This window comes from Microcebus murinus, chromosome 13 (genome assembly GCF_040939455.1).
Source record: "Microcebus murinus isolate Inina chromosome 13, M.murinus_Inina_mat1.0, whole genome shotgun sequence".
Classification (NCBI taxonomy): Eukaryota; Metazoa; Chordata; class Mammalia; order Primates; family Cheirogaleidae; genus Microcebus; species Microcebus murinus.
In genome coordinates this window covers 83,345,255-83,361,869 of record NC_134116.1, presented here as the reverse complement: position 1 = coordinate 83,361,869, position 16,615 = coordinate 83,345,255, and the positions used below count along the sequence as shown (strand labels likewise).

The window sequence follows — 16,615 nt, the reverse complement described above, 5'->3', positions numbered from 1 at the left end:
ATGGAAATATACTTTAAATTATTAATCTCAGTTTATGCTACAATATAAAACTTTGAATTAAAATATCGTTTTTTATATTTAGGGAGAAACTCAGTATTTTAACAAAATTACCGAGTATGAATTCCCACAACAATGGAAACCTCCATATGATAGTAAAATATGAAACAGAAAATGTGCCTCTGTCCCTGGTGTTCCTGGGATTTCTGAATCAAATACCAATAACACCACTGCTCACACACATTTCAGACATCATGCAGTAAGGGAAGATAAAAAATGGTTTAAAATGGAGTTCCTCAAAATTATGCAGGTGTTCCCACATCACCAAAAGCAATGGAAGAGGCCGGGCGCTGTGGCTCACGCCTGTAATCCTAGCTCTTGGGAGGCCGAGGCGGGCGGATTGCTCAAGGTCAGGAGTTCAAAACCAGCCTGAGCAAGAGCGAGACCCCGTCTCTACTATAAATAGAAAGAAATTAATTGGCCAACTGATATATATATATATATACAAATTAGCCGGGCATGGTGGCGCATGCCTGTAGTCCCAGCTACTCGGGAGGCTGAGGCAGAAGGATCACTCAAGCCCGGGAGTTTGAGGTTGCTGTGAGCTAGGCTGACGCCACGGCACTCACTCTAGCCTGGACAACAAAGCGAGACTCTGTCTCAAAAAAAAAAAAAAAAAAAAAAAAGCAATGGAAGAGGACTCAGATCACGCAGTTTCTCATAAGCCATGACGAGGACTTCGACTCTAACTGTAACCTTCAAGCAAATCACTGAAGGGGAGTACGGTCCTTAGAGAATGTAAGAGCATGGGGCAGAAGATGCCCCTCTGTGAGAGCAAGAGAAAGAAACCCAGGCACCTCAGAAACCAGTTCCATTCGAGCAGATTCCCAAACCACAGTTTAAGGTCTGGCGTTCCCTTGACCTTTGAACCTCTCACCTGTGTCACCTGCTGCATTCACTCCCACCTACCTGGGTGTGTGACTCCTGCCTCCTGTTTCCTCACATTCCCAGGCTCTTGCCTTTGCTCCAGACAGGAAACCAGGTCCCGCTCAGAAGCAGCAAGACCTATGTCATTAGAAAGAAGCAACATGACTCTTGCTAGGATTTTCCACTTACCAACCTAGTACTGTGCTCCATAGAGAAGAAAGAGTATTATAGAGGTTCTAGAATATTAAACCCAAAATACTGCTTCTTCACAGAACCAGTAGGATATTTAGAAAATATTTTAAAATTTGTGAGTTCTTAGTTCTACTATCTAGTATTTACATGAAAAACTGGAAGTAAAAATTGAATTTTGGAGGCTGGGCGCGGTGGCTCATGCCTGTAATCCTAGCACTCTGGGAGGCCGAGGCGGGCGGATTGCTCAAGGTCAGGTGTTCGAAACCAGCCTGACCAAGAGTGAGACCCCGTCTCTACTATAAATAGAAAGAAATTAATTGGCCAACTAATATATATAGAAAAAATTAGCCAGGCATGGTGGCGCATGCCTGTAGTCCCAGCTACTTGGGAGGCTGAGGCAGCAGGATTGCTTGAGCCCAGGAGTCTGAGGTTGCTGTGAGCTAGGCTGACGCCACGGCACTCACTCTAGCCTGGGCAACAAAGCGAGACTCTGTCTCAAAAAAAATAAAAAATAAAAAAAATAAAAATAAAAATAAAAAAATTGAATTTTGGGGTCTGGACAATAATGTTTTACGCTACCAAATTTTTAGAATTGTCACCCATCTAGAGGGAAGTATACAGGCCACCTCAAGAAAGGGGAAGGTTCATATCAAGATGAAACAACTTGAAGATTCTCTTTTCTACACCAACAAGCTCCAAAGTGTTCCTTGAAAGCAGAGATCTGAAACTCAGTCATGCAAAGTTGAAATTCCCATAAAACATTTGACAAACAACGAAAATAAAACCCTTAGGGTGCATTAAGATCCCTAAAAGGAAGTTATCCTCACCCACAGAGACCAGGTTTGTGTAGTTCTCTAACATCACATCCCGATGCAAACTCTGCTGAGCAGGGTCCAGGCATGCCCACTCCTCCGCAGAGAAGTCTACGGCCACGTCCCGGAATGTCAACAATCCCTAGAGGGAAAAACATATTTACGAAACAGCCATGAACAGTGTTCTTGATTTGACTAAAGGTGAAATGAGAGAAGGAAGAGAACTGGCTCTGACTCACGGGAGTGACTGGAATTATCCAGTAATTAACACGGCAACATTCTACAATGTATTCTCTACTCTGAGGACAGAGGGCAGCAAAGACATCCACAAAACATATGGATACTGTACTTCTGGATGATAAACTACTAATACAAATTAAGGGTATCCACAGCAGCACATATATTTTTGAGTTATATATATATATAGGGATTGTTGACACACACACATATATATATATCACGCATCATATACAATAAGCTGTATATGTTTCTCATGTGGAAAAGTCAAGGTGAGTTAGAAAGGCATTGCTAAAATTTCAATGTGCACTGCAGTGAACAGCAGATCATATTAAAGTGCAGATTCTGGGCTGGGCACGGTGGCTCACGCCTGTAATCCTAGCACTCTGGGATGCCAAGGTGGGAGGAGCTCAGGAGTTCGAGACCAGCCTGAGCAAGAACGAGACCCTGTCTCTACTAAAAGGAGAAAGAAATTCATTGGCCAACTAAAAATATATAGAAAAAACTAGCGGAGCATGGTGGCGTGTGCCTGTGGTACCAGCTACTCGGGAGGCTGAGGCAGAAGGATGGCTTGAGGCCAGGAGTTTAAGGTTTCCGTGAACAAGGCTGATGCCACAGCACTCTAGCCTGGGCAATAAAGTAAGACTCTGTCTCAAAAAAAAAAAAAGTGCAGCTTCTGATTCAGGAGATTTGGGGTGGGGCCTGAGTTTCTGCATTTTTCACACACTCAACAGTAATTCCAATTCTTCCAGCTCATAAAAACATTATGTCAAGCATACAATAAGTGGCGAAACTTGGGTTTTATCCTGATTCATCTGACTAGTAAACAAAGATGAGAGCCTTCATTCTGCAAAGCATGCTATAGCCAAAAAGAAAAAAAAAAAAAAAAAAAAACTAAAGAAAAAAAGAGAACTTCCAGATGAAATGTAATGATTTCTGTGCCTCGGGTGAGAAAAACTCCCCGTGGTACTTATTAATAATTTAGACAATCGTCGTTATCGTAGAGGACTCGCCAGAGACCACTTTAACCAAGCAAGTCAACTCAGCATCCACTGTAAGAGCATAAATCTGCGTGAGGTGCTGATGCGCACGGGACCCCACGCCACTGCCGTGCGATACTCACCACCGATAAACAGCTATAATGTGAATCTAATCACAAATAACGTCACTTCACGCCACGTTCAAACCACATATATAGCTCCATGGTCTGTAAGTTCTAATGGTTTATTTTATTTAAATAGTTCTTTTTTGGCATCCTACAGAGCACAGCTCTTCCAATTAAACTGTTTTTCAGAAATTTCTAAGTTATCTGGGGCAATTAGTACCATCCTCTTTGAATGTGCATAATCTATAACCTACAATAGCTTATTTTATTTAGTCTTTTCCAGCACCCTAAAGAGCACATCTTCTAATTAAACTGTTTTTCAGAAATTTCTGGGTTATCTGGGGCAATTAATGCCATCCTCTTAAATGTGCTTTTTAAAATCCTGTTTGGCATAAAGATGACGGGGCATCCCCACAGAACACATTCTCCCACTTTATTGACACCTCAGGACCCAGCCCTGTGCCCAAGAGGAGTCTCGGGTGTCCACATCTTCCCATGCTTATCTGTCAAAAAGGGAGCGTTCTCTATACTGCAGGCCATACATTCACGGTGAGAACTGTGCACAGTATGTACAAATTTGGATGGAGAGAAGGGAGATAAGGTTCTGGTATGTGGAGGAGAAAAATTTTAAGGAGCCCTAGAGTATCAGAAGAAAAAAGGGAAATAAGTGGTTGAGACAATCTTGTTAGGCAGAACCATCAGAAGCAGAGAAGCAAAGGTCTGCAAGTCCTCAATACGTGACAATCTAGGAGTAAAAGTGGACACAGCTCCTGACCTGGGAGACTCTTACCTGAGAACCAGCCATTTCTTCCCCTTCCTCCTGACCCTCTAAGGTTCCTTCTCAGCTGAGGGTATCTGCACAAATCACAGCTGCATCTTGAGAATGTGCATTTCAAGGCATCAGCACAACTGCTTCATCTGCTACCACCACACTCACAGGCAGAAGGACCTGGAAGTGCAGAACAGACGACACTGACTTGCCCTGTGTCACAAGAGAGATTCAGGAACACTGAGCTCCTACATAAAGACCAAAGTGCGAGTTTCTCCTTTGCTGCCCTCAGGTGGCCTGCCCTGCCACAAACACAGCAATTTCTGCTACTGCAATGGGAATGTGGGCCATACTGGTTCCCCCAAATCAAACCCAACCAGAGCTGGTCCTGTGATCTCAACTTTGGGGAAAACGCTGAACTCAACTCTCACGAACAGATCTGGGAGCCCACATGCTTGACCCTGGCCTCACCTCAGAATCACATGAGGCAGGTAATTCAAACCACATGGATGCTCCTACCAAGACCAATAAAATCTGCAGGGCACACACAGGTGACAGTGTTTCTTCAACCTGGCCATGGGACTATCACTGAAACCTGGGCTAAGAGGTAGAATATGTGGCTAAGCATCAGCCCAAGCTTCCGTGTGCATGTGTATCCACTGGCCTTCCAGGTCCCACTCTAAGAAACGTGATTCTGCAAGTGTGCAAGGAAGGGCCCATGGATTATGGTTATGAGCAAGTCTCCTTCCCCAGATCTGTCATCAGTCTCACACAACAGGCACAGCACAGAGTCCTCACATCCAACACTTCTATGACAACATAAATACTTTGGGTCCAAGGGAGGGCCACCAAGCACCACTTTGAAATATTCTCTGCTGGCCCCTTAAAGTTTACGGAGGCTGCAGAAGGCAACTTTATCTGAGGAAGCCATTTGGAAACCCAAATGGACACGTGCATTAAAGCAATGCTGGCCGCACATGGTGGCTCATGCCTGTAATCCTAGCACTCTGGGAGGTCGAGGCAGGCGGATTGCTCAAGGTCAGGAGTTGGAAACCAGCAGGAGCCAGACCCCATCTCTACTAAAAATAGAAAGAAATTAATTGACCAACTAAAAATATATACATACAAAAAATTAGCCAGGCATGGTGGCGCATACCTGTAGTCCCAGCTACTCGGGAGGCTGAGGCAGGAGGATCGCTTGAGCCCAGGAGTTTGAGGTTGCTGTGAGCCAGGCTGATGCCACAGCACTCATTCTAGCCTGGGCAACAAAGTGAGACTCTGTCTCTTATTTTAAAAAAAAAAATAAAAAATAAAAAAAGCAATGCTGACTGACCACGCACTTGCTGCTCACAAGTCTGCTGCAGGGCCCGGTGCTGGGAACCTCACGTTCGCTGTGTGAGTTAATCCTCCCACACCCGGGAGTCAGGCAGGCACTAAGTGTCCCGTGATTCCTAGCAGAATCTACGTGTTCGGCCCAGCTTTATTTTTCTTCTTTGCCACTGATTAAATAAAAACTGTACAGAATAAAAATACACAGGGATGGGAGTGAGATGGAAAGGAGGGGAGAGGAATAATACAAAATGACTTTTTATTAGGGTGTTTTTTTCTTTTTTTTGAGACAGAGTCTCACTTTGTTGCCCAGGCTAGAACGAGTGCCGTGGCATCAGCCTAGCTCACAGCAACCTCAATCTCCTGAGCTCAAGCGATCCTACTGCCTCACCCTCCCAAGTAGCTGGGACTACAGGCATGTGCCACCATGCCCAGCTAAATTTTTGTATATATATTTTTTGTTGGTTGATTAATTTCTTTCTGTTTTTGGTAGAGATGGGGTCTTGCTCAGGCTGGTTTCAAACTCCTGACCTCGAGCGATCCGCCCGCCTCGGCCTATTAGTGTGTTTATATTCACTTGTAGAGCCTCTAATGATCTAAAGGAATGGAAAACAAATTGATGGTGAAATGTCTTTAGTAGCACAGGTGTTAATGAAACAGATGGAAATTAAAGCACCAAAATATGCAGTCCATTGCACCCCTTTATCCACATTTGGGTTTACGGAAATTACAAGCCCCAGCTCTGCAGAAGTGACAGGAGCAGCCACCCCAAACTCTGATCGATTCTGTGAGGGGGAGACTCCAGGGTGGGGCCAGACATGTGTGCAGGGCTGAGGAGGGGGCAGGCCCTGCACTCTGGTCTCTATGCTGCTGGTTTATTTTTCTGTCACTTCTAAGATTTCCCAAAGGAAATTATATTTCCAGAGTTTGTATGCTTTTAATTATTTTAAGGTATTTTCTTCTCTATTTCATAACACAACCTGCAATTAACATAAACCATCAGGGTTTTTTTTTTTAGACAGAGTCTCACTTTGTTGCCTAGGCTAGAGTGAGTGCTGTGGCATCAGCCTAGCTCACAGCAACCTCAAACTCCTGGGCTCAAGCGATCCTTCTGCCTCAGCCTCCCAGGTAGCTGGGACTACAGGCATGCGCCACCACGCCTGGCTAATTTTATCTATATATATTAGTTAGCCAATTAATTTCTTTCTATTTATAGTAGAGACTCTATAGGGTCTCGCTCTTGCTCGGGCTGGTTTCGAACTCCTGAGCTCAAACGATCCGCCCACCTCAGCCTCCCAGAGTGCTAGGATTACAGGCGTGAGCCACCGCGCCCGGCCAGCATCAGAGTTTTATATGACAAATCACATTAGATGCCTTCGTATTTATTCTGCACAAGGTAAAGCAATAGAAATGACAACACCAATTCTTTCCATGGATGGTGACATCGGAACTCACAACCACATAGGGAAGTGTCCAAAAGAAGCCAAAGTCCCCTGTACATCTCCCCTTCTTTGTACTGACCACATGATGCCCAATTCAACCATTTATCCATGTGCTCTAGACGGAAAGTTCCTACACAGTATCAACCATGACTGTTTCATCACTGTTTTCCTCATGGCCATTTAAAATTACCTAAGCCAGTTAGTTTAGGTATCAGTTTGAATCTCTAAACCCCTTCCTTGTTCTTTACTCAACTGCTAGGAAACTGGAGTCACTCCCATCTGAGGACCAACCTAGGTGATCCCTTCTGTGAAACGAGAAAAAACCCTGTATGACATACTGCTATTTCTCTTGGATGGAAGAATTAGACCATGTTGTTATGCTGACCTCAGTCTGCACAGGACATCCTCAATGTCTCAGAGACTTCCAGTTATTGGTGCCAGGGTCCCCAGTGAGCTTGGGCTGATGTCTCCATGGTGATGCAGGCAGGAGAGACTCAGGCTGAGGCTGTGGGGTGAGGACAGAGAACAAGCCTGCCCTGGGACAGGAGCTGCCTCTGGATAAAGGTGTGGTATCATGTGTCCCTGATCAGCTAACCCTGGGGAAAAGGAAGAACACACTGCCCCAGCAACACAGTGTACAGGCAAGGGCAGTTCTGGTCATGGCTCTAGAAAGGTCCTGACCTTTCCATGCTAATCGGTCTTCTCCCTTCCTACGTTGGTTCAAGGTAGGATATGGTTTCCCTGCAAGTGTTGGATTTAACACTGATGATGGTTTTCACTTACAGATTTTATACTGATCACTGGAAGCCACATACACAGTTAAAGCAGGTGACTGGACAAGATCTGGAAAATTACAGGGGCTCCACCTAGAGAAGTCTTTCGGGTTAGTTTCTCATGCTGCAGAAACTCTCTCCCCTGTGGACATTTTTGTACATCCTCAGCCTGAAGTCTGGCCCTGTCCTGTGAATCCTAGGTGGAAGCCAGGTCTTGTGTGTATATTCAAGTAGTAATGCCACTTGCTCTGAACTCGTGGGTTTTACAGTGAAGGAAGGAAGACTAGAGGGGAGGTACCCTCACCCAGCCAGCTCTAGAGCATCCTGAGCAATGCCCGGCCTTAGATTCAGAATATGAAGCTGCAGATTTAGGGACCTAGAGAGGTGGGGAAGCAGCACCTGGGGTACATTGTCTGGCATTTGGGCAGGATGACAAAGCAGACTTGGAGGCTGTCAGGCTGACTCGGTGTGTGGTACCCATCTCGGTGGGTGGCAGAGCCCCAGGGTGTCCAGGTCGGTTTCCAGTCTGAAGAAGCCAGGAGCACTGACTGGGTGCAGTGGCTCACGCCTGTAATCCTAGCACTCTGGGAGGCAGAGGCAGGCGGATCGCTTGAGGTCAGGAGTTCGAAACCAACCTGAGCAAGAGCAAGACCGGGTCTCTACTATAAATAGAAAGAAATTAATTGGCTGACTAATATATATATAGAAAAAATTAGCTGGGCATGGTGGCACATGCCTGTAGTCCCAGCTACTCGGGAGGCTGAGGCAGGAGGATCGCTTGAGCCCAGGAGGTTGAGATTCCTGTGAGCGAGGCTGACGCCATGGCACTCTAGCTCAAGGTGACAAACTCAGGGAGGAGTGGGGCTGACTGCAGTACACACATGTGTGACTCCAGTGCCAAGTCAGACCATCCTATCACTTGTGACATCCTCCCACCCCCATCCTGTTCATTGGAAAAGTCAGTGACCACATCCCAGGAGACACTGCTCTGTCTATGCCTCTGAGTGCCTGAAGTGCAAATTGTTTTGTAGGTTCTTACACTGCCTCACTCGGGTGAGTTTTCCTTGTCCTTTGAGAAAGAGTCCAGAAGGCAGGAGTCACTCTGTCCTTTGCTCTCAATACCAGCATCATATTGTCTGAGCACCAATGTTTCTCCAAGGAAAGGAAGCTCAGGTTCAGGTAAAGTAAAGAAAGAAAAGTAAAGAAAAGAAGTGAAGTAGGCCGGGCGCTGTGGCTCACGCCTGTAATCCTAGCTCTTGGGAGGCCGAGGCGGGCGGATTGCTCAAGGTCAGGAGTTCAAAACCAGCCTGAGCAAGAGCGAGACCTCGTCTCTACTATAAACAGAAAGAAATTAATTGGCCAACTGATATATATATAAAAAAAAAATTAGCCGGGCATAGTGGCGCATGCCTGTAGTCCCAGCTACTCGGGAGGCTGAGGCAGAAGGATCACTTGAGCCCAGGAGTTTGAGGTTGCTGTGAGCTAGGCTAACGCCACGGCACTCACTCTAGCCTGGACAACAAAGTGAGACTCTGTCTCAAAAAAAAAAAAAAAAAAAAAAAAAAGAAGTGAAGTAAAGTAAAGAAAACCTTACTATGCTAATGGATTAGCTTTACAGATGAAGGTACAACAGGAGACTCCTGTCAGCAACAGGGCACCCAGCTGTTCCTCTGCAGGAGTGGGGAACCTGCGGCCTTAAGACAACATGGGGCCCTCTAGGCCCTTAAGTACGGCCTTTTGACCGAATCCAAATTTTACAGAACAAATCCTTTTATTAAAAAGGGGTGCAGCAGAGAAAGGTGAAGCTTTTCTTGCCTGCTTTGGTGCTTAAAAATGAAGAAATCTAAAACCAGAAGGCCCCTGTTCCTACCCCTGCAAGGCTCTAGCCCCACTCCTCAGGCCATGCTCTGGGAAGAGACGACACAGGACTGACATTCAGTACACATTCCAGGAGACAGGATCGCTGTAGGCATCTTGGGTCATCCCCATCAGTTGTGCAACCAGGACCAGGAAAACACAGAAAGATGGCTGAGAACACATCGCCCTGTAAAGTTTTCAAAGGGGACCTCAAACTAGAGACAATCTGGTAAGGTGTGTGAGCCCAGGGAAGATAAAAGCAGGAGATGCACAAAAAATTTCTACAGGGAGTGTCAGGTGATTATTCTCTGCTTTCCTGTTACATGAAATGTTCAGAAACAGAAAACAAATATTTAAAAAAGAGCCACCCTCAGTCCTGTGGCAAAAACACGTTCAACAAGTACACTGGTGTGTCTGCTTGAAAAATAAACAAGGAACAAGGCCGGGCGCTGTGGCTCACGCCTGTAATCCTAGCTCTTGGGAGGCCGAGGCGGGCGGATTGCTCAAGGTCAGGAGTTCAAAACCAGCCTGAGCAAGAGCGAGACCCCGTCTCTACTATAAACAGAAAGAAATTAATTGGCCAACTGATATATATATATATATATATATATATATATATATAAAATTAGCCGGGCATAGTGGCACATGCCTGTAGTCCCAGCTACTTGGGAGGCTGAGGCAGAAGGATCACTCGAGCCCAGGAGTTTTGAGGTTGCTGTGAGCTAGGCTGACGCCACGGCATTCACTCTAGCCTGGACAACAAAGTGAGACTCTGTCTCAAAAAAAAAAAAATAAATAAACAAGGAACAAATAGTTGATAATGTTATGAGGTGGGGAGTGGTAGTAGGCATTCGGGAACATAGGAAAAGAACTAGAAATTTCAGATTTCCAACAGGAGCTGTTAGAACAGTTGGGCTAGACAAACTGGACTTCAGACCCTGCTGGCCATACATTTGGAAAATGCAGGTAAAACCGGTCCCCTGAGGGTGCTATTAGACTGAACTGGCCAAAGTGACCTGGCTAGTTCCTCTGTATGGAAATTTAATTTTAACTCAAATGCATTTCCTGTAAATTACAACTTACAGGAACAGCTAAAAAGTGCCAATAAAGCTCTGATTACCTAACCAGAAAGTAGCCACATGGATAGCCCAAAGAAGCCACTGCATAATTCTACCCAACTAATTATTCCATTTCCTTTGATTCCTCCTGCACCTTATAAAGCCTTTCTTTCAAGCCAAGCCCCGCCATAGGCCCGAAGACCTCAAACCGTGGTTGTGGACTTCCAGACTCACAAATCACTATCTGCTCAAATAAACCATTAATATTTTAAGCATTCACGTTTCCTCAGTTTAATTTTCAGGAGCACAAAGGAAGGCTGAGAATGTCGCGGACTGCGCCTCCTCTCCCGCAGGGACCCCGCGCGGAGCCGCCGCCCTCCCCGGGGGGCCCTCCCGCCGTCCCCGCACCACCCGGGGGACGCGGCCGCCGCCCAGAGCCGCCCGGAGAGGCCCGGGCTGAGGCCGCAGGAAACGCAGGGCCAGGACCGGCCGGGACGCCCAGGGCGCCGCTGCCCGCTCGGCCCGCCCTGCGGACGGAGGGGACCGACGGCCCCGGCGCGCCAGGGCGAGCCTGGGTCTCCAGACTCCGGAGGCGAAGCCGGGCGGCCGCGTCCCCACAGCCGCTTCCGGCCGCCCTACCGGCCGCCGTCCCCTCGGAGCACCGGCCGCACGCTCGCCCGGCCCCAGCTTCCGGGGCGTCCCGGCGCCGTCCCTGTGGACCCCCGTACCTGCCGGTCTCGGGTGACACAGGCTGCGGCAGACACACCTGGGCCCCGAGAGGAGCAACGGCGGAGAGGGGACGCCGGCTCCGTGCCCGGCGGAAGAGACAAAGGCCGCGCCATGTCCCGGAAGCCGCCTCCTTGTTTCTGTCTGCGCATCTGATTGGACAGCTCTCAATACAGCGCCCCTGATTGGATAATGCTCTAGGCCCCACCCCTCTGGCCAAGAGTGACAGCAGTGACGCCATCAGACTGCAGCTGAATGAGGCCAGAGTAACAGGTGTTTGTACCTCTTGGTAGACTGGGTTTGCCCGCGTGCTCTGTGACCTGGCTCTGCCCGGAGGACTTTTTTGTTGCACCTTGAATTTTAATTGTAACTTTTCATAAATTATATATACATGTACAGTAAATACATTTTTTATTCACAAATGCAAATAACAATGACAATTCATTTTAAATTTTGAGACTTTGTAAACTTCCTGGCCTCTGGTCTTTTCAGGACGTGCTTGCCTAACTGAAAATGGAGGCAGGACGTCCTCCAAGACAGCGAAGTGCAATAGAAATAAAATGTGAGGAACGTGTGTCATTTAAAATTTTCTAGTAGCCACATAAAAGAAAAGAAAAAGAAACAAGCAGGCAGGGCGCGGTGGCTCACGCCTGTAATCCTAGCACTTTGGGAGGCCGAGGCGGGCGGATCGCTCAAGGTCAGGAGTTCGAAACCAGCCTGAGCGAGACCCCATCTCTACCAAAAATAGAAAGAAATTAATTGACCAACTAAAAATATATATACAAAAAATTAGCCGGGCATGGTGGCGCATGCCTGTAGTCCCAGCTACTCGGGAGGCTGAGGAGGCTGAGGCAGTAGGATCGCTGAGCCCCGGAGATTGAGGTTGCTGTGAGCCAGGCTGACGCCACGGCACTCACTCTAGCCTGGGCAACAAAGTGAGACTCTGTCTCAAAAAAAAAAAAAAGAAACTGACCCAAGGACCAGGACTTTAGTCTCTGGAAACGGCACAGGTGGGCACAGCGCCAGCTCCTCTTCTCCTGTGGCCCGTACAGAGCAGCAGAAAGCTCAGAGCTGGGCTGGGGAGTAAGGGCCATGGCGCCGATAAGCAGTGGCTGGTAACGGCCTGGGTGGTCTCTCCCCTGTGCTTGAGCAGGCCTTCGGCACCTGAGCATGGGGGCTGCTACATCACACAGGGGACAACCTGATGGCCTGGTGGCACTAGAGCACACCTTCTTATAGAACACACACCACTCTAATTAAAACTGTAAGAAAAATGCAATCGTGTCATGAAGATAAGAGTGTAACACCCACAGAGACCGTCTTGCACAAAGATTGTTGGTAGCACCAGTTTCCATACTTGGAAGGACGTTTACAGTGCTCTCTTTTTCATTCTAATGCTAAACTGCCCTCTAATCATTCACCAATATTTGTTGATAATCCTCAAAATCCTAGGATAAAATATGCATGAAGAAGAAAGATGGCCTTTTATTATTATGGAATCCGGCTGTTGTGCAGTATGTTAGGCAATTTTATCAAACGGTTTATGTGCTTGACGGAAATATTATAATACAAATGCAAACATCTTCCACAATAGCAGAGATAATTATAAAACTCATCATGAGGCCGGGCGCTGTGGCTCACGCCTGTAATCCGAGCTCTTGGGAGGCCGAGGCGGGCGGATTGCTCAAGGTCAGGAGTTCAAAACCAGCCTGAGCAAGAGCGAGACCCCGTCTCTACTATAAATAGAAAGAAATTAATTGGCCAACTGATATATATATATAAAATTAGCCGGGCATGGTGGCGCATGCCTGTAATCCCAGCTACTCGGGAGGCTGAGGCAGAAGGATCACTCAAGCCCAGGAGTTTGAGGTTGCTGTGAGCTAGGCTGACGCCACGGCACTCACTCTAGCCTGGACAACAAAGTGAGACTCTGTCTCAAAAAAAAAAAAAAACAAAAAAAACAAAAAAAAAAACTCATCATGAATAGTAACAATCAAAAAACGTCAAAGGTTTTCACTATTTTGCCTTCATTTTTCAGTGACTAACTCCAGATATCCCAGTGGCCTTTTTGTTTTTTTTCTTTTTTTTGACGTAAGCTTCAGCCAGCATCCCAGTGGCCTTTTAAAGCAAGTATCACGCACCGCAATATTTACAGAACTACTCTCCCAGCGTGCGCCGGACTCGAGGGTGGTGCGCACCCCTGCAGGCAGGGGCGAGGGCCTGCGCGCCTCCCTGCACACTCTGCGAGCTGCACACTCTTACTCTCTCAGGCCTGCAGGACTAAAATCCCGCATTCGCCGGCCACAGGGGCTGTGCGCCGACCTGGAGGGTGGGGCTCGGGGCTGCGGGACTCGCCTGGCATCCTGGGAGCTGCAGTCTCCGGCGCCTCCGAGTCCGGCGTTAGCCGAGCTGCAGGGCTGCGATCCCAGCATGCGCCGGGCGGAGGGCAGGGCGCAACACTGGGGGGTGCGGCAAGGCGGCGAGCGCGTCGCTCAGCATGCCGGGAGATGTAGTTTCTGCCCGACTACCCGCCCTCTGTTTCTCGCGCTGTGGAACTGCTCTCCCGGCGTGCTCCGCGCTCGAGGGGGGTGCGCACCCATGGAGGGCGGGGCACGGGCCGCGCGCCTCCCCACACGTTCTGGGAGCTGCACGCTCTTGTCCTCTGAAGCCGGCAGGACTAAAACCCCGGATTCGCCGGCCACAGGGGGTGTGCGCCGACGGGAACGCAGGGGCAGCGAGGTTCGCCACTGCACTGGCATCCTGGGAGCTGTAGTCTCTGGTCCCTCCCAGCCCGGTGTTCTCGGACCCGCAGGACTGCGATCCCAGCATGCACCGGGCGGAGGGGCAGAGCGGTGCTCTAGCCGCCTGGCATCCTGGGAGCTGCAGTCTCTGGTCCCTCCCAGCCCGGTGTTCTCGGACCTGCAGGACTGCGATCCCAGCAGGCGCCGGGCGGGCGGCGCGCGGGTCTGGGGGCGGGGCAGGCGGGCGCGTCCAGCCTGGTTCTGGGCGGCCGGGCTGCGCGCTCCTTGCCGCCCTCTGCCGACGCAAGGGCGTCCGGAGCGCGCCGCGCGGGGCAGGCCCAGGCGGACCGCGGAGGGAGCGGCTGCGAAGCGCACCTGGTGTCTGCCGCACCTGGCGGGTCTGCGCCGCGCCCCGCCGCCCGCCGCGCAGCGGTCTCCCGTCCGCCCGCGCCCGGGCTCTCCCAGCGTCCGCGTCCCGGGCCCGCGGAGCCGCCCGCTCTCCTCTGTCGCCGCGGGCCCGGCTGATGTCGCGCCGTCCTTTCCGCCGCGAGAGCCTGCTCGCTGCGGCCGGAGCCCAGGTGGGCCGCGCCTGGCCTCCTGCGCGCAGCTTCACAGCTCTGCGGGGCAGGGGCTGCGGCCCGCACGGAAGCGCCACCCTCACTGCAGCCTCTTCTGCAGATGCGGGTGGAGGGAGAGTGATGATGGGTGACCCAGGATCTGCTAAGAGCAGAGGAGAAAACTCCCAGCCCCAGGCCTGTGTCTGCTGGGGCATTTTCACCGTTCCAGTTAAGCGGCCTCCGAAATCGACCTCAAGGCGATGACGGTTCAGGCACTTTTAAAGGGACGTCGTCACCGTCATCTCAACTGAGGCGTGAGTGCCCAGTGTCTTAAAGACACGGACGGCGACCTCATCCCTCAGAACAGTGCTCCAGCGTTGAGGCTGCTGAGTTTCAAGGTATGCGGCGCTTGCGGGACATTTGAAACCTGTCAGGTTTGATATCTCTGCCTTAAATGGACAGCTCATCACCCACAGCAGCGTTGGCAAAGATGGAGAAAAGAGAACATATGCATACTGTTGGTGGAAACAAAAATTCATACAGCTGTTACGGAAAATAGTATATAGTTCCTTAAAAGATACAATCTCATTTTCCTATTAAAAATTTTAATTATGAAAACTACCATATGATCTAGCAATCCTATTTCTGGGTATATATGAAAAGGAAACAGACTGGTTTCTCACAAACATATCTGCGTTCCCGTATTGCAGCATTAATCACAGTAGCCAAGGTTTGGAAACTATGAAAATGTCCTTCAATTGGATGGATGAAGAAAATGTGATAAATGAAATATTATTCAGCCATAAAAATGAAGGGAATCGTTGCATTTGTGATGACCTAGATGGCCCTAGAGGACATTATTTTAAGCCAGGCACAAGAAGACAGATAGCACATGACCTCACTCATATGTGGAATCTTAAAAAGTTCAATGCAGGCCGGGCGCGGTGGCTCACGCTTGTAATCCTAGCACTCTGGGTGGCCGAGGCGGGCGGATTGCTCAAGGTCAGGAGTTCAAAACCAGCCTGAGCGAGACCCTGTCTCTACTATAAAAATAGAAAGAAATTAATTGGCCAATTAATATATATATATAAAAATTAGCCGGGCATGGTGGCTCGTGCCTGTGGTCCCAGTGACTCGGGAGGCTGAGGCAGTAGGATTGCTTGAGCCCAGGAGTTTGAGGTTGCTGTGAGCTAGGCTGACGCCACGGCACTCACTCTAGCCTAGGCAAGAAAGCAAGACTCTGTCTCAAAAAAAAAAAAAAAAAGTTCAATGCATAGAAGCAGAGTAGAATGCTGGTTACCTGTGGACCAGGGAGAGGGGTTGGAGACACGTTGGTAAAATACACGGCTGGGCACGTGGCTCATGCCTGTAATCCTAACACTCTGGGAAGTCGAGGCCGGAGGGTCACTCAAGGTCAGGATTTTGAAAACAACCTGAGCAAGAGCGAGACCCCGTTTCTACTAAAAATAGAAAGAAATGAATTGGCCAACTAAAAATACATAGAAAAAATTAGCCACGCATGGTAATGCATGCCCCTAGTCCCGAGTACTTGGTAGTCAGAGGGAGGATTGCTTCAGACCAGGAGTTTGAGGTTGCTGTGAGCTAGCCTAATGCCACAGCACTCTAGCCCAGGCAACAGAGTGAGACTCTGTCTCCTGCCCCCCTCCCAAAAAAAACAACCAAAAAAACAAAACAAAACAGAAAAACACTACAAATAAATTCCATATTACAACATTGGATTATTTTCTATAATCAAACTTTTGCTGTAGTAATGTCTGGCAGTGTAAGTGCTTAGTGCTTTTTTTTTTTTTTTTTTTTTTTTTGAGACAGAATCTCGCTTTGTTGCCCAGGCTAGAGTGAGTGCCATGGAGTCAGCCTAGCTCACAGCAACCTCAAACTCCTGGGCTCAAGCAATCCTGCTGCCTCAGCCTCCCAAGTAGCTGGGACTACAGGCATGCGCCACCATGCGTGGCTAATTTTTTCTATATATATTAGTTGGCCAATTAATTTCTTTCTATTTATAGTAAAGACAGGGTCTCGCTCTTGCTCAGGCTGGTTTCGAACTCCTGACCTCAAGCTATCCGCCCGCCTCG

General features: G+C 48.7%; 2 protein-coding genes across 3 annotated transcripts in view; one reads left to right on the top strand and one right to left on the bottom strand.

Moving 5' to 3' along the window:
• LOC105871921 (zinc finger protein 679-like) overlaps window positions 1-12,040 on the bottom strand; it is a 35,834-nt gene extending 23,794 nt beyond the window's left edge. The window contains exons 1-4 of one of the 2 annotated variants that reach the window (XM_076009590.1): window positions 11,227-12,040; window positions 4,061-4,219; window positions 1,944-2,070; window positions 967-1,062 (exon numbers count right to left, since the gene is read on the bottom strand). In XM_076009590.1, coding sequence (XP_075865705.1) covers window positions 967-1,062; window positions 1,944-2,070; window positions 4,061-4,075 — 238 coding nt within the window. In that variant the 5' untranslated portion in view covers window positions 4,076-4,219; window positions 11,227-12,040. Of the gene's footprint in view, window positions 1-685; window positions 1,063-1,943; window positions 2,071-4,060; window positions 4,220-11,226 lie in introns of those variants that run through there. The other variant, XM_076009591.1, reaches the window with a different exon arrangement.
• The window catches only part of LOC105871915 (KRAB domain-containing protein 5-like), a 162,572-nt gene that overhangs the window by 96,509 nt on the left and 49,448 nt on the right, over window positions 1-16,615 (top strand). The window lies entirely within an intron of this gene.